We start from the raw sequence: 17,619 nt of genomic DNA, 5'->3' as shown, positions 1-17,619 counted from the left end.
GTATACAGAGAGTTCTGGAAGATGAAAAATAAGACAGCAGACATGTTAACACTGCAACAGAAGAATGACAAGTATAAATATCCAATGAAGTAGAAATAAAGAACTAAATACAGTAGGAAAATATAATCAAGTTAGAGGACCAGTGTGGGTGGTCTGATACCTAGTTCTCAGACGTTCTAGACTGTGGAACAAGAAAAATGCAAGTGGGTAAATGTAATGGGAAACACAGTAAAAGAACAAGTTCCAGCATGAAAGGGTGGAAAGGTGACTTCTAAACAGAAAGGACCTGGAGGATATTTAGTTAGAGAAAAAGAAGAAAGAAAAAGGAAGGAAGGGAGGGAAGGGGAAGGGGGGAGAGAGGTAAAAAACAAACAAAGGGCCAAGAAGAGACCTAGCTGAAGGTATACATTGACCGGCGCAGCCCCCCAATGAGACAGGAGACGCTCTTGTGGGCGACAGTTAACTGCTGCTTTATTTACGCGGGCTCTGGTTTATATATTTGGCCGTGACCAATCACAGGCTGCCACGAGGAAGCAGGGCGGGAATGGGACGCAGGCTCTGGCTACTATATCCAGCTGTGGCCAATCAGGGGTTGCCACAGAGTACGGAGTGAGCACGAAGTGCGCACGGGTTGGCTAATTTAAAGAGGGACATAGCGCATTGCGGAAGCTGGCGTGGTCCTTAGTCCCGGCTGGGGTATGGTATGTTGAGCGTCTGCGCCCAACAATACATGGTGGTTAGGGCACTTCCTACCTGGTTACGACAGTACACTTCTGGTGTGCCGGGGGCCACAGAGGTGGCCTGGGGGGGGTGTCTGGTCCCTCACCTCTTCTCCCTTGGCACTCTTCCCTGGCTGTGATTCCTGACGCTATGCACTAAGCAGCTCTGCTCCATCACACCCTTTTGCCATGATGTCTGCCTTGGAGCCAGTGGGCCACAGAATGTCATGATGAACACATTAAACCTCTCCTCCTTTAAGTGGATGTTGGGTATTGTAGTCAGGGGTTGTCACAGAACAACTAGAATCAGGACGTGGAGTTTATAATATTTTTATAATGGTGTTAACACAAGAAAATGCAGGAAACCTATCCCCAACACCAAAGACATAGATTATTTAGTCAAGGGCCTAAATCCCATAGCAATGTCCCACATGAGTCCAGATGAAAACCCAGAGCTCATGACAATGCTTCTCTCGAGTCCAGCTGGAGGTCCAGAGCCCACAAAAAGGACTCACACCAGTCTCTTTTATGGATCTATGCCAGGAAGGCCCAAAGGTCACCGGTGGAAGCCAGAAAGTCTACGCCAGCAGAGTGAAGGAGCTGTGGGATGAGGGTTTTACGCTGGAGCCCATTAGTCACACTCACAACAAAGACCAGGGCTGTCCTGAAAAGCACCACAGCCATCCTCAGCGACACGGAGGCCCCAAGCTCCTTCGACAATAAGCACAGTCGGGGTACCTGCCAGGAAGCAGCGTGACGAGTTCATCCTGGAGACAAAGCGGCCCATGTCTTTCCCTCCAGAGCCAGGAAGCAATGCTTGATGTGAGGACCAGAGCTTCTCCAGGAGAACCAATGGCTCAAACAGCAACTCATGGAGAACCCACAATGCCTCAACACATTAACACCTCAATGCCTTAACACTCTCCTTCTCCTTCTCCACCTATTTATGCTGGCAACTTTCCTCAGGTAGAGCATCTTTGCTCAGTGCCAGACTGATGTAATCCAGCTGGTATTAAGTTGACCACCAGTTCTTAATCCGTAACAGTTATTAAGTCTCAGTGCTGAGAAAGCTGACTAAAGAAACAAGCCACAAAGCTTCTAGAGATAGTCACATCTGAAAATCAAGATTCAAAAGTTCTTAGACTTCTTGATAAGAAGTTAAAAGACAATGGTGTAGGGGCTGGGGATTTAGCTCAGCGGCATAAGCACCTGCCTTGCTAGCAGGCGGTCGTGAGTTCTATCCCTGGTACTGATAAAAATGAAAAAGACAATGGTGTAATGCCTAAAAAAATCACTTCCAATTTAGAATTCTACACCCAGCTAGACTAACACTGAAGCAGGGGTTCCATATGGATTCAAATAACCTCAAGATTATCTTTCTAAGGATATGTCTTGGATAGTGACTGGTGGATTTTCTTCTACCAAAAAGAAATTATCCAAGCAAAAACAAAGCCTGGGTCCCAGGGACCAGGGAACGGAAGAGAGAACCTCATAATGATGGTGAAAGAAAGTTCCAGATGATAACCTCACAGGAGACCCGGCAAGCAAAGCGTTTGAATCAGAACAGAAGCACATAGGCTTCTGAAAGCCTGCCTCCACCTCCAAGACAAAGCAAAAGCAAAAACTAGCTGAGAGACTTCCAGCATGTCGGATCTTACTGAGAAGAATGTTCGACTTCTGTCCCAGAGCTGGAGGAACAAATCGGTAACAGCACATACTTGGACATATTAACATAAACAAGGATTCAACCAAAAATGGAAATGTGGCTCCACTGGGAGGGTGAGGGCAGGACTGCTTGTGTCTGTGCATGTGTGCACGGGGGAGCTATATCTTACTCTCTGGCAGGAAGTCAAAATAGATCAACAAATATCTAAAAGGAAAAAGGCAGGAAGTGGCAGGAAAGCATGGAATATGGAAAAATGGAGGGCTCTCCCAGGAGGACCATCTAAAACACTTCAAAGTGTTTGTCTCCGTGACTTGGGAGCCAGCCCGGGACTGTTTTTCCTTTCTCCGTCCTCTCTGGTATTTGCCTTGATACCACTTGATAAAACTCTGAGCCCGTATGAATGAATCTTACATCTTTACCCCGCAGACACCTGAGCCTGCCCCATCTGCCATCACCCATCCAGCCTCTCACACACCAGAAAGAATCCTTTCTCTTCTGGAGATCAAGACTGATCCTCTAATTAATTCATCAATTAGTTCAGCACCAATAATCGACGAAGTGAGTTTAGTCCAAAAAAGCCGGCCAGACTACAGTCTGCCTCCTGGCGTCTAATTGAGTCGTGATGAATGAAGCGGACGAATGTCAGCCCGCAAGGTTCTGCAAGGAGGGAGGATGGAGGGCAGAGGGGGCGGCAAGCAGAGAGGGATCGGCGTGTATGCAGGAGTCGGGGGTCATTTCCCCATATCCCACAAGCTCCAGGAGTATGTGGCATGCTGAATGCTTCCAGTGCCTCTGCTCCTTCTGCAGGATTCCCAAACTGCAGACTCCCAAGGCCCTTGAGGCTCTAGACCTCTCTGGCTTGAGCTCCTGGGGCCTGAAAGAATCAGAGTCCTTACAAGTTGCCTTGTGTGGTGGGAAAAAGGCTGGGCTCAGAGGCAGCACTCAGGCTCAAACCCCAGAGGGCTGAGCCAGCAGAATCTTGGGAGGTCATTTTGAGGCTCTGTTTTCTCTTCTACAGACCGGGAGTGGCAGCCGCTGAGCTCCCAGGTGCTGTCCAGATGAACTGAGGTTACAGAGCTGAACGAACCTGCCACAGTGCTAATGAGTGAGCTGACACCAAGCAGCATGCCTAGGAGCCCTGTATGACCAGGACTCAGAAGAGCAGAGACAGCCATGTGACAGCACGTGCAGGGAAAGCAACTTCAGAGGGGTTCTGTTGCCTGTTGCGATGGGCTGAATTGCACCCCCTCAAAACTTCCACGCTGAAGCCGTCGCTCCATCAGCAGGGAGCTGTGCTGGCGGCAGCACCTTACGGAGGTGGGGAGGTAAAGACGCCCTTATGGGTGGGCACTGATCCAATCTCTCTCCTGTCCGTACAAGAAGAGGAACTGACACGGACACACAGATGGAAGACCATGCGGGGTCAGAATCTGGAAACCAGTTGCACTTTCAGATGACCATGGCCAAGTGGAAGATATGAAAGGAAGGGGCCAAGATGGCCAAAGGGTCTGGGGGCTCCTGAGGAGACAGCTCAACCTCTCCATGCACTGGAACACGTTCCACTGACGGCTGCTGTCCAGGTGTGGGACAGTGGCTGGCATAGAGCTGTGGCGTCGACAGTCACTGCAGGCCTGGCAGGACGCTGCCACAGCAACACTTCCCAGATCCAAGCATCTACAACTGGGTCACTCGTGGAGTCTCCAGGGTGCTCGCCGCATTGCTGTGTATATATGCATGTGCACACACGTACACACATCACCCAGCCTGCACCCTCAGACGATGGAATCCCCTTCTCCCTCCCTGCCTGTCTCCACTGCCCTCTCCCACCGAGCCATTCCCAACTGGGCTTTCTGTTTTGTCCTCCTAGAAAGGGCTCGGGGTGGCCCAGCAAGTGGTGCAGCCAGTGACATTCTTGGGTGGTGACCTGCAGTCCTAGCATTTCTGGTAGCTGCTCTCCAGCTCTGCAGCATTCCTTGGGGAGCAAGGTGTGAATGAACAATCTTATTTCCTCCATCTGAGTGGGACAACGTGAGGAGCCAACAGGAAAGTCAGACGATGCAGATGATCACAATGGGAAACGGTAGCAGGGACCCCTTCCCAGGTCCTCACCTTAGCCCCAGCTCTCCCTGGCTGCAGCCTCAGACCCATGCTGCAGCTTTGTTACCCAGTGGCTCCGCATACACGAGGGGCATTAATAATTCATGCAAATCTGCAAGTTAAATGCTAGGTCAAAAATAGAAATGCGACTGTCTGCAATAAAATTAAAAACATAAAGTCCTCAAATCCAAAGGTTTCTATTGACAGAGTTTCCTGTCATCTGGGAGAACAAACCTCTCACTATGTTAGGGAGGAAAAAAATGCTTCCATGTGCCGGCTGCCTCCCCTACTCCTCCTCCACTGCAGGCTGCAGCCTGGCAGGACTCTCTGGAGCCTGGCTGAAGAGCCAGGGCCCCTCCAGAGGGCATATGTGGTGGGGAGGGACAGGCAGGGCTGGGAGAGGTGACATCAGCTCCTTCACATGCCTCAAAGCAGACAGACAGAGACAGACACCAAAGGCTGGGGGTTCAAGCTCACTAGTCCTCCCTGACTTCAACTTCCTCTTCTGAGAAAGAAAGATATGGACAGATTGGTGTGTTCAACTGTCTTCAAGCCCAGAGAGGCTTGTTTTGTTCATTTATTTGTTGCTTTTTAGCAACTCACAATACAGCCTGAGCCAAGGATCCTCCTGCCTGAACCTCCCAAGTCCTAGGATCATAGGTGTGCTGTTTTATGTAAACTCTTAGCTAGCCTCTTGGTACAGAATATTAAGATGGAGCAGAGTCCCAATTATGAGGCTTGCTGCCCCATTCTTGCCCAATATAACCCAAAAGGTTGGCAGAATATGGAAGGAGACCTTAGTGTCTTGATGGATTATTTATGAACCCAGAGCCAAACCTGTGGCCTCTGCCCCTCATTATGCATTGGGTTCTGCTCCATGAGGTCCTTTCCTACAGCTGTGCCCACTCTCCCACTGCCCTGGTGACCCCAACACCTTCTGAAATGTCCTGCTTCTGCCCAGCACCCCTGGCCTCAGCCCTGGAGGAGGCAGCCCCTGTGCCTGGGGTTCCTCTAAAACGGCTCATGTGGCTAGGGACACAGAAGTGGGGCACAGCCCAGGAGAGCCAGCTCAGTGGCCTCAAGGCTCTGGGGCTGGGGCAGAGGAGGGTGACAGCTGAAAGGAGGCTTGTGGGGACTGTGCATTCAGGGCATCCAATGTGGTGGGGGACACCTGCAATCCCAGCACTCTGGGAGGCTGAAGCAGGAGAATCATTAAGTTTGAGCCCAGCCTGGATGACTTAGTAAGACCTTGTCTCAAGATACAAGATAAAAAGGGCTGGAGTGTAGTTCAAGCAAAGGCCCTGAGTTCAATTCCTAGCATCAAAAACAAACCAGAACAACCCAAGCAGTTCTAGACTGCATCGGGTATCACAAGGCATTGGGGACACAGCCTCGGCCAGCTTACTGTGTCACACCAGCTTTGTTAAATAATTTGCTACAGGTCACACACCAGTTAGATGGAAGACCTGGGATTCAAGGCTGTGTCCACAGCACCAAGGATGGCTTGGGGTGGGTACTCAAGGTGGAAGAGGAACTTAGCCTTTCAATGCTTGTGTGAAGGACGCTCCAGATCTCTTACAAAGCTGCACCCAAATCCCAGGGGCCACTTACCGTCCATCCTGGAGGGCAGGCACACTCGCCAGTGATGTGATGGCAGGTACCCCCATTCTGGCAGGGGCAGCGCAGCTCACAGTGAGCACCATGGCTCCCGGGGGGACACAGCTCCTCACAGCTGGAGGGAGAAGAATGGGTGTTAGGCACAGCAGAATTCACATGGGTGCCCCAACAATCCAGGGCTCCCTAGGAATTAATGAGATGCAGTCCCAGACCCTGCCAGGAGGGGGCGTCAGAGTTCGGGTGTAATACATTAGTGTGCAGGGCGCTTGGACCAATACTGTGCGATGAGTTAAAGGTTCCAGTGTAAAGAGGGGCGGCTTGAGGGCTTGTCCTTTCCATGCTCAGGTCCCTGCTACCATGTGTGCTGACTGGGCACTGCTGAGGCCGGGGAGTGCTATAACTAAGTGGGCCCAAAATAGTCCGGGTTCTTGAGTAGGGCAGGGAAAGAGGTGCCAAGCCCACACCCTGTAGCCGTCATAAGCAGCTCCATTTATAGAAGATCACGGGACTGCAGCAGGAACAAGAAGGGAGAAGGGAAAAGTGAGTGACAGGGAAAAGGGACTCAGTGAGAAGGGAGAAAAGGTGCTCAGTACCCAGGCCTCCAGTATTTATAGGGTCAGACATCACTAAAGCAAGGAGGCCCCCCCACTCTGATGTCAGCAAACTTCGAGACCTCCTAGGTTAAGACTGGAAAACCACCAGGGTAGTGCGGTGTTCACAGCTGAATGAAGGGGGGGGGGTGCCTCAGCTTGTCTCTAATTGCACCGGGAAGGCAGCATGGGATCGTAGCCTAGGTCTTCTCCAAAGGCCTGGCCTCCAGCTCAGAGGGCCTTGGAGCGGGCACTGGAGAAGGATCCCTGTGGGCAGAGTCCTCGACTGCGCCTTCAGGATCTGGGGCTGCTGCACAGCCTGTAGACCCTTTCTGCCATGCCTGGGAGAGGACTGGGTGTCAACTAAGCAGCCCTAGAGATCGCCAGGCAGAGGGGACTTTCCAGGGAGCTGGGGTGAGGGACTGTTGGGGTCTGAGGACAGAAAGCAAGAAAGGAACAGGCACAGAAAGTGTGCCAACGTGTGCACCATGTCTGTCCTAGGCTCTCACCACCACACGGCAGGGAAGGATCGACCCAGTTCCAGGTGCGCAGAAGCGTGAGTTACGAGAAATCCACGCTAACTAGGGGTGGGGGTGGGGGCTGTCACCAGGAAGTCCCACGGGAGGTGTTTGATTAGCTTCTCTGCTGGGGGTGGCACTCATGGGACCAGTCACTGCAGGGCTTGAGACCCCACGTGGGCGAGGCCTGGGTACTTAGAATCTGCTGCACTTGGGGCCAGGATACTAGAGTCACTCAGGACCACCCAGACTTTGCTTCTGCTCCCACCACCCTACCCTGCTCTAGAACCCAGAACCACGGCTAGGTAGGCCCTGCCTCTTTCCGCTATCGCCCGCCCATCCTCTCTCCGGCCCCTCCCAGCCCTTGCTTCATCGCGGCACCCACTCTTCACTGTACCCCCCTCTGTTGCTCCGTCCCCAGGCCCCTCCCCTCTGGGCCGTGGTTATTCCCTGGAAGCCCCGCCCCTAACCCCGCCCCTAGCCCCGCCCCCGTGGTACTCACTAGACGCCCGTGTAGCCCGGCGCACAGAGGCATTCGCCCGTGCGGGGGTCGCAGCTGGCGCCATGGTGACACTGGCAAGGCAGCTGGCAGCCCTTGCCGTGGGTGCCAGGCGCGCAGAGCTCCTCGCAGCGCCACCCACGGAAGCCGGCGGCGCACACACAGGCGCCAGTGATGGGGTTGCACAGCGCGCCGTTCTGGCACTGGCACCGGTTGCTGCAGTGGGGGCCCCAGTGGTCGCTGTCGCAGCCTGCAAGACAGAGGACCGGCGGGCTGAAGCGTCTCCAGGGCTGGCCTGGAATGGGGTCGGACCGATGCCCGAGCAGCCGCCGGTGTCTGCATGGCTGCTGTCCTGGTGGAAGCAGCAGGCACTGCAGCCAGGTCAGCTCTTCCAACCTGCACCTAGTCACAGCAGCAGACCCCGGCAGAGGACTCACCGGTGCAGCTTCAAGGCCCTGCGCTCCCCTAGGCCCCTCTTCCTCTTCATGGAAACAGGGTCACAACTGTTGTCTTTACTCTTCCTGGACGGTGGTCACAGTGTCGACCCCACAAGGCCTGTCCCCTCCGAACCTGGCAGGACCCTTCTCTGTGACCCTGGACCTCTTAGTCCCTCACAGCCCAGCCTGGCTCCCATTCCTCTCCCTGTCTTGCCCGCCATCGCAGGCTCACGCCTGAGTGTTTTTCATTCCTAGGCTCTTGCTTTGGGGACAACCCTTCCCACTCTGCCCCTCCCCGGGCCCGTCTTCCTTTGCCCTTTCAGTAATATCTGTGGCCCCTGGTCACCTCATCTTCAGCTCAATTTCATTACTTCCCAAGCTGTTAGCTTCAGAAGGAGTCCAAAAAAGAAATGTTGCCCCAGGAGGTGACAGACAGCCTGCAAGATCTTTACATGTAATTAAATGTTTCAAAGAGTGATGGCCGCACCAGCTTTCCAGAAATGCACACTGCAGTTGAGGAAAGGGACTGAGTGGTAGGGCCTGGGAGGGCCGCCCACTCTGCTGCCCCTCACCTAGTGCCACAGGACACACCAGCTGCCCATAAAGTGCAGCCCCGCTGATGTGAATTCTGGCATGGGGGCAGGGTATGGAGCTTAGGCATGGAGAGGCAGAAGGAACGTTCCAGAGGTTCAGCAGAGAGAAAGATTGCTCCCAGCTAAGGAGACCAGGCAGGGCCTCCTCAGAGGTGTCTCCAGGGCGCTGTAAAAGACGGCTCACTAGTTTGCCCACTAGGGTGGCCATCTGGCTTGCTTTCAGTGCTCAATGTCCCATGTTCTGGGAAGTCCGTCAGTCCTGGGTGAGCTAGAAAGTTTCATTACTGTGCTTACTGCCTGAAGACACAGGGATGATCAGCAGGTGATCACTTGGTCTTTGCTGTCTAGGTTTCTAGTCCAGAGTATTATGGTTTAGCCTAAAAATGTCCCCCACAGGTCACATGTGTTCGGAAGGTGACTGGATCTCTGGGATGTGTACTACTCAGTGCGTTCATCCCTGAAAAAGCATATTCTTGTCCCCAGCTCCTCACTTTTCTGTCTCTGCCTCCTGGTGCATGGGAAGAACAGCTGGCCTTGGCTGGTCCTTCCCCATACTGGTTCTACCTTGGAGTCAGCTGACCATGGACTGACCCCACTAAACACAGTGAGTCAAAAATAAACCTCTCCTCCTTTAAATTGTGGGTGTTGGGTGTTTTGTCCCAATGATGGGAGAGTGACTAAAATATAGGGAGTAGGATTGGGAAGGTGCCACCAGGGTAGGCTCAGTATGACCAAAGGCACAGTGGTGCTCCACTGCTGTGCATGCAGGAAAGTGTAAGGTTCAGTGTGGCCAATGAGGCCATAGGACATTTGGGGGTAAAGAGTTGATGGGATGATCGCTCCATTGGCCCCCTGATCTAATGTCCCTAGCTCACTAGGGTCAAGGGGTCAATGTCACAGAGTTGTCTATCATTTTTTTTTTTTTTTTTGTCTTTTTCCTTTTTATTGGTACTGGGGATCGAACTCACGACTGCCTGCTTGCAAGGCAGGCGCTTATGCCGCTGAGCTAAATCTCCAGCCCCTGTCTATCATTCTTTAACAAACAGAACCACCAAGTCCTGACACCCCGCAGGTCCCTCTCTTCTTCTTCTGTGCCCTAAATATTCACACAACAAACTGAGCTGCCAAGTTATGAGTCACCTACATCCCACATTTTCCACCTGGCATCATAGGCAGAAGCCAAGTCCCCTTCTAGTGACAGTCTCCACTCACACCAACAGAGGCTACAGGACAGAGCCAATAAGCAGCAAACCAGGTCTCCCATCCCACCCTGTCTCCGGGACACAAACCCAGGGAGAAGAAATACTGGAAGAATTACTCATGGCAGCATTTTTGTTTGTTTGAGGCAGAGTTTTGTTATGTAGTTCAGGCTGGACTTGAACTCACTATGTAGCCCAGGATGGCCTCAAACACAAAGAGATCCACCTGTTTCGGCCTCCTGGGATTACAGGTGTGTACTACTACACCTAGCCGTGCTATTTCTCTATCTTTTCTTTGTTGCCAAATTCATGGGGTGGATTGACATAAATTTGCTGCACATAAGAGATGACTCCATCATAACGGTGACCACATTTTGGCCGCCAGACACATTTTGGAAGTTTTCCTTACATTAACAAAGCTCAATCTGTACAACTTTGTGATTTTGGTTTTATTATTTCCCCAATTTTCCAGATGGGGAGATAAAGAGCCAGAAGGCTAAGTGGGTGTTTAAGGTCATGGGGGGGGGGGCAGATCTTCTGTTTCCGGTTCCGCCAGCCAGGTAAACGGGCACATGCTGGAGGACAAGCCAAAGGAGAACTTAAGAGGTGGCACAAGGGGCAGGACAAAGCTGCAGTGCACAAAGCCAGGGACACCACAGAAACTGCCACTTTCTCTCTGCTCATCATTGTCAATGGCCTCAGAATCCAGAGTAAGAAATTCCTTCATTCACTGCACCACGGTGCCCGCCCGAACTGAATCGCTGGAGCCCAAGACCAGTTTGTCCTCAGAGCTCCCAGGGCCTCTGGTGTGGCTTGGGGGCCCAGGGGAGCACCGCTCTCCCCGGCACAGCCAAAACCTACGGGAGGCAAAACTACGTGTCTGCTTAGGGATGTAGGACGCTGTCGCAAAGTCCTGCACTAGCTCTCTCCCCAGGTGTGTGTGCACATGTGTGTGTGCTTGCCTCTGCATATCTGATGAGGTCTCTAAAAGTAGGTGGCAAGGGTAGTATTCTAGGATAGTGAGAAACCACCGCCATGAACACAAAAGTGACAGGGAAAGGCCACACTCAGTTTAGACTATTCTGATTAGGGAAGCAGGGAAGTGTATAAGCCGTATAAGTGTATAAATCTCTTCCCAGCGGTTGAACGGGGAGAAAATGTTAGGTCACAGGGATTTAGAAAATTCACTTAGCAATCCGCATTCCCAGGCAATGACAAAGCAATGAAGCAGAGCGACAGAGTCGGTTATTTCCTCGGCAGAAGGCAAATGAACACCGTCATCATTAAGAGTTACAGAGGGCTTTGCAGTCTTCCACAGGTGACCGGATGCTGTCCCATCTGGCCTGGAACTGGCATCGCCACTCTCACGATTTTGGTTTTTTTTTTTTGCAGTCATGGGGTCTCTTTCCTAAGTACACCTGGCTTCAGCTGGTTTTTCAAGTGGATCTATTTCCCTGGGAAGCCACCAAGGGCTCCAAGGACACCTGGAAGTGTGCAGCTTGGCAGCTGGGCCCCTTCCCTGCTGATCCTGTGCATGTCTGGGTCCTCGGTGTGCACAGCTCTGTTCCCCAACACTGACTGCAGCAGGAACTGCTTTCTGAGAGCGACTACCAGGCCCTAGCGAAGGCACAGGCAAAAGGCAGTAACTGTGGTTCATTCCTGTTAATTCCTGTCTTCCTGTCTCGCACCTATGGGAAAGAGGCTCAGAAAGGGTAAATAACTTTTTTTGGTACAGGGGACCGAACTCAGGATCACGTACTTGCGAAGCAGGCACTCAAGCCACTGAGCTAAATCCCCAGCCCGAGGGTAAATAACTTGTCCCAGGTCACACAGTGGGGAAGCAAGTGGGAGTCTGGGAAAACCTGCTGTCCTGGGTGTGCCTGGCCTGGGTAGGAGTGTGGACTGTGGTAACAGCCACCCTGGACTGCCCAGAGCGGGAGGGCAGAGGGTGACTTTCCAAAGCACCTTAGGCAGGCATGGGTTCATGGGTCCCAGTTCTCCCTGATGGGTGCTATTTCCCATGGTCTTAGTTACTGTTTCTTGGTGCTGGGGCAAAATACCCAACACCCAAAGTTAGAGGAGGAAAGGTTTATTTAGCTCACAGTTTGTGGAAGTTTCAGCCCAACGGCTCCAAGGCAGAGCAAGTGACAAGATGAGCCATGACACAGCTCTCTCTGTCCTTTATGTGTTATGCAGGCTACCTGTCCTCACCCCTTAACCACAGCATAGCACCATGAATCAATCCCAGCATTACATCCCTGATCCCAGCATCACTCGCTTTAAATCCAGCTGCTTCCGCTTTTGGGAGATATCTAGATACAAGCCATAGCAACCAGCATTTTATTCTCTTCAGTTCAGATAACTTATTTTTTGCTCTGTTAGAATTTTTCAGAGGAGGGGGGGTTGACAGGAGGGTAGGGGAATAGGGAAATAAATCAAGTTATGTCATGTATAGGTACAAATTCTCCACGATGAATGTGATTACTATTTATATTTAAAACATACCAATAAAATCTAATTTTAAAAAAATGAATTTTCCAGTCAGGTCATGGTGGCACATGCCTGTAATCCCAGCACTCTGGGAGGCTGGTACAGGAGAATCATACATAGCAAGGTTGAGACCGGCTTGGGCTACAATGTGAGCTGAAGATCAGCCTGAACTGCGTAATGAGATCCTGTCTGAAAAAGACAAAAATTTTTTTCTATCAGGTTAAAAATACAAATTTTTCATGCTAATCACATTAAATGTGCAACTCAAAGGCATTAACTACATTAACTACATTAACTACATTAACTACATTCACATTGTGTGTACATTAACACCACTATTTTCAAACTTTTCTATCAGCCCCAAAAGAGACTGTACCCAGTTAGTCAATAAGTCTCCACTGCCACACCTCAGCTACTAGTAAACTCTTTTTTCCTGGATTTCACTGTCCTAGATACTTCATACGAGTGGAATTGTGCCCTGTCAGTCTTTTGCATCTGGCTTACTTCATTTAGCATGTTTTCAACGCTAATTCATGTAGTAGCATATCAGTAGTTTAGCATCATGACAGAGTAATACATCTGTCATGTACATGTCTGTACATGTTGTATGTGTACAACATTTGGACAACATTTGGCCAGTCCATTCCTCTGCTGATGGACACATAGGTTGTTTTTACTTCTGGACAGTGTGGTCAATGTTGCCATGAACAGCAGCATAGAAGGATATTTTTTGCCAGTACTGCATATCAAAACCAGACCCCTACTTGATAGACAAGTTCGGTATCAATGAATTATACATCTAGTCTACACGTACTTTTTGGAACCCCCAAGGATTATTCTTACTATGCCTCTAGGGATTGGACCCAGGACTTTGCACATGCTAGGTGAGTGCTCTACCACCAAGCTACACCATCAGCCTCTTCAAGATTTTACTTTGAGACAGGGTCTTGCTAAGTTGCCTAAGCTGGCCTTGAATTTACAATCCTCCTGCCTCAGCTTCCCAAGTAGTTGAAATTACAAGTGTGGGTCATCCTTTCTATTATCTCAATTTGAAGCCCTGTATTACTCTCACCATCTTGTTTTTGACTGAGGTTCCTCTATTCTGTTTTGCTGGATAGTATCAGGTTCGAAAGTTTAGGCATCAGCTGAGAAGATAATGAGATTCATTATAACGCCCATTCTCGTTGACTTTTATCTACTTTTGAAGACCTACAATGTCTCCAATGTTTTGGTTTTGTCGGTTTTGTTCTTTACTGTTTTGTTCAATTGTATTACAACTAATGATATAGGCAATTCTATTAGAAATAGCGGGAGGCATTATGGTAACCATTGTTGATCACCTTGTATTATGTTTTTATATTATCTATTATGTCCACCCTTTTGACTTGACCGATTCTGTTCTGTTATGTCACATTTGGTTTTACTCTCTTCCAAAAAAGCAATAAGAACCGTGGGAGCAATGAAACCCAAAATGTGTAATAGTCTTTGTACAAAAGAGAGGAAAAGAAAGTGCTCTAAACTATATAACTGCATGTATATTTAAGTGTATAAGATAGAAAATGATATCACAGAGTTTTATTGGATCATTGAACAGAACTGTTTGCAGTATCATTGTTGGAATGTCCACTCTACAAGCTTTAATTTTGTGACTTGAACAATTATTTCTAAGATGGCCATATGTAATCCATTAACTAGTGATTTCCTACTGCGCATTTTTTTCTTCTGTAAATCTGTATAACTTGTACCCCTTCACTGTTTTTTTTTCTTTTCTCCTTAAATTAAAAAAAAAAAAAAGAAAAAAGAAATCTAAAAAAAAAAAAACGAAAAACAAGTGTGGGTCATCACGCTTGGCTTAAGGATCATTTATAAAAAGCACAAATAAAAAAATTGTGCATTGGTGGGCACCGTACCTTAGGCCAGCTAACATGTTTTGTGCCTTTATTGACTTTTCTTTGTTAGGAACAAGTATCGGGTCATTTGTTGTTTTCTTTAGTCTGTCACCACTTGCATGGTAGCTAGTTTGGATGTCTTGTGTCCCGGCTCCTCTGCTGGCCCTAGCGTCCTCTGGGTGGGGTTCTCAGGGCTGGGCTGCGCCCTCACACTGCATGTGGTTTGCTGCCCCTGCTCATGCACAGCCCATGGGCACAGGAAAAGTCCGCAGCGCTGACAGGCCCCTGGCCAGCCCAGCTCCCGGCTCCTGAGAGCCACTTTGCCCACCGCTGCAGGAGTCCACCTCCTTGGGCAGCGCTCCCAGCTTGGTTGTTTATCAGCACCGGCCAGGGGGCTTCAGTCTGCCCGACTCACCTGTGACAGCTCTGAAATCATTGAACACCTAACAGTGCCTGGGCCCAGGCCACAGTCATCCGAAAACCCTCCAGACAAGAGCATGCGGCCTCTGTTCTCAAGGGCCCTTTAAGAGATGGCCGGCAAGGGGCCAGCAAGAAAGCTCAGCCTTCCCCACGCTGCAGATGGTAGTGCCCAATGCCAGCAGAGAGGGACCCTGACCCTGTGCTGCCCCGGCCTGCACAACAGGCAGCCCCAAGACCCAAGCTGGTGGTGGACAGGCTTGATGTGGTCAGGGACCACCCCCCAGAAGTGGTCCACTGCCCTCATCTTCCTCCTATAAAGTAGCAGAAGTGTTGACAGCCGTGGATTCACTGCAGAGTCCGTAAGCTGCAGGTGTGGAGCAGAGATGGAACGGCTGCCATCTGAAACCGCTCCAGCTGATAAATAAAGTGACTTCACAGGTAGCCAGGCCATTTGTCAACTCACTCGCCCCAATAAAAGCATCGCCGACTTCTTGGTGGCTGAGCCCTTTCGCTTTGTCCAGGGCCGAGCTGCAATTCTAAAGGAGCATGGAAGGGCACATCAGAGCCAGCGCTGCACCCGAGCCTGAGAGCCCCACCCGCTCTGGGCCCCCACTTTCATACCTGTAAAATGACAGGTCTGGATTGGTGGTTTTGGCTCAGAGCAGGGAACCCTTCTCAAGAAGACATCTGGAAATGGGCGAAGGCACTTAGGTTGGCACAAATGACCAGGGACATTCATGCATGCAGGATTCCCCAAATTCCCAGGGGGAATCCCCATTCAGAAACACTGGTAAGGAAATGCTGGGATCTGTTCGGGTGCCAATACAGTGCAGTCCTATACCCTGCATTGCTAAGAGAGGCGGGGTGGGAGGCGTGTTTGCGTTTCTGGGAAAGATAAATGCAGGTGATTACCCGGGCTCTCAGCTGGGGGGCTGCTCAAGTCCCTGACTTGCCACTTCATAGATGGCTGGAGCTAACTATTAACAGACCAAGGTGCTGCAGATCAAAACCTGATATCCTGACACAGTTCCCAAGCTGGAAGCTGCTCACTGTACAAGATTCCAGCAAAGACGCACCATTAGCTCGCAGTGATCTATTTATCACACCGGCTATTTCCTCGCCCATTATTTATGCTCACGATTGCATCTCGCGAGACTCGAGACTTGGAGGAGGAGGAGAGACTCCCAGAGCTGAGTCTAGCAGGTTGCACCTGGGGTGGGGGTGGGGGACTCGGGTGTTCTGGGGGCGGGACCAAGTGGGGTGCACCGGAGGGCGCTGAAACCTGATCCCAAGAGCCCGCTAGGGACCAGCTGCGCTCACAGATGGGAGGAGGGATTATCGCCCCATTCTCCAGCTGGGAAGACTGAGGAGCCTTGAAGTCACGACATCAGCATTTCTCAACCTGGGCCACGGTTGGGGACAGAAAATTGCTTGCTGTGGGGCCGATCTGTGCACGGAGCCTGCCAGCAGAGCCCCTGCACCCACACAATGCTCCCACACCCAGAAAGGCTCCAGATACTGCCGCACCTGCCGCATGGGCAAAATCACCTCTGACCGCAAAGTGCACCATCGTCCAGAGTCAGATGCGGACTCCCAGCCACACAGTCTTTTGGCACTGTCCCCGGCACCCCACTCATCCAGCAGGTCCAGAAACCGAGCCGCGGAGGTTGAGAAGGCCTCACTGTGGCCACGAGGCAGGAGGACTGCGAGCTGGATTTGAAACCAGCCCGCCCACCGGTCCAGCACTCTTTCCACCCTGCTAGATCAACTTCTGGGCGGTGAGAGGTTATATATTTACTCATCAAATAACTGATGAGTCCCTACTATGTGCGAGGGGCTGAGATGCCCATAGTAGGCTGAGCTGTTGCTGGAGCAGCGGGGTCTGGGGCACAAGGCTGGCGTCACTACAGAGTGAAGCAGGCGGGTGCAGAGGCCTTGTTTCAATACCTCACAGCACGATTGGCTTTCATGGCACAGAAGGTGCCAGCATCAGATGGACCGAACTCAGGGACATCATCCTGGCACTGTTTATCCACTTCTTTTAGTTTTTTGAGACAGGGTCTCTAGGCAGTTCAGGCTAGCCTTGAACTCAATAAGTAGCCCAAATCGACCTCAAACTCATGGGAATCCTCCTGCCTCGGCCTCCTGTGGCCACACCCAGCTTGCTGAGCTTGCTTATGCCTGGGTTCTCCTGTTCAGAAGGGGTTGAGGCCCCCACAGAGGGAGACCAGGTCACTGTGAGAGGCAGGAGGAGGCAGGGCTTGGGAGGCCTTGCCAGGGGTCTGACTGTGTTGATTAGAATTACGCAGTTGTTAGAGGAAGCACCAGGGTCAGCCCGCCCTCTGTTCCAGGGCCTCTGCAGGAGCTCACGTCTACCTCCAGCCTCTGCCTGTGGCGGCCCCATCTCTGCCTCACTGCATCCAGCAAGGGGGATGGGAGGCCTGCTGAGCCAGGCCTGAGCTGTTACACCACCCCACTCCCGCTCCAACAAGATCAGCTCTCTCTGATCTGCCTCGGCTGCCTTTGAAGCTTCAGCCCCAAAGACCATTTATCCCCCCAATTTGCCTCAACCTCATAAATCAGGTCTGTGCACAAAGGAATTGCCACCTCAGAACAGCCTTCACAGCAGCAGGACACCATGGCCTCCAGGGGATCCCCACAGCGTGACCCACTCACCGCCCCACTGCCTTTTGAATCTCACACTGGGCTAGGGATGGAAGGGAAGGAAGGTGTCCTGGGTCTCAGAGGGGCTGGGGTTGGGCCAGGGCGGGGTCTTGGGCCCCTCTCGTCCACAGCAAGCTCCACGGCTGCCGTGTTTTCTGTGGGTTCCCACAAAGGACTGGGGATGAAGCACTAAAGGAGGCAAAGTGTGTGGCAGCGTTCTT

At 51.3% G+C, this 17,619-nt stretch overlaps 1 protein-coding gene and 2 long non-coding RNA genes across 12 annotated transcripts in view; 1 reads left to right on the top strand and 2 right to left on the bottom strand.

Moving 5' to 3' along the window:
• The window catches only part of Megf11 (multiple EGF like domains 11), a 273,478-nt gene that overhangs the window by 54,806 nt on the left and 201,053 nt on the right, over positions 1-17,619 (bottom strand). For all 9 annotated transcript variants that reach the window (XR_010045594.1, XM_063243299.1, XM_063243301.1 and 6 more), the window contains 2 exons: positions 7,710-7,956; positions 6,094-6,214 (listed from right to left, as the gene is read on the bottom strand). Coding sequence is in view for 8 of the 9 variants with exons in the window: in XM_063243299.1 (XP_063099369.1) it covers positions 6,094-6,214; positions 7,710-7,956 (368 nt within the window). In the remaining variant the exon portion in view is untranslated. The remainder of the gene's footprint in view (positions 1-6,093; positions 6,215-7,709; positions 7,957-17,619) is intronic.
• LOC134474743 (uncharacterized) lies at positions 6,580-14,192 on the top strand. Of its 2 annotated transcripts, none has more exons than XR_010045596.1 (4): positions 6,580-6,639; positions 7,191-7,233; positions 9,220-9,340; positions 11,328-14,192. It is a non-coding gene; the product is annotated as an uncharacterized LOC134474743 (long non-coding RNA). The 2 variants fall into 2 exon arrangements; XR_010045595.1 differs by lacking the exon at positions 6,580-6,639 and adding an exon at positions 6,646-6,802 and having other exon boundaries at positions 11,328-14,191.
• LOC134474745 (uncharacterized) lies at positions 12,259-15,838 on the bottom strand. The gene is made up of 2 exons (XR_010045598.1): positions 15,356-15,838; positions 12,259-15,270 (listed from the first exon to the last, which is right to left on the bottom strand). It is a non-coding gene; the product is annotated as an uncharacterized LOC134474745 (long non-coding RNA).

Source organism: Cavia porcellus, unplaced genomic scaffold (assembly GCF_034190915.1).
Source record: "Cavia porcellus strain 051 isolate PalLab524CR breed Dunkin Hartley unplaced genomic scaffold, mCavPor4.1 scaffold_37, whole genome shotgun sequence".
NCBI classification, from domain to species: Eukaryota; Metazoa; Chordata; class Mammalia; order Rodentia; family Caviidae; genus Cavia; species Cavia porcellus.
Note: the sequence above shows the minus strand (reverse complement) of the source record. Positions and strands in the feature narration are given on the sequence as shown.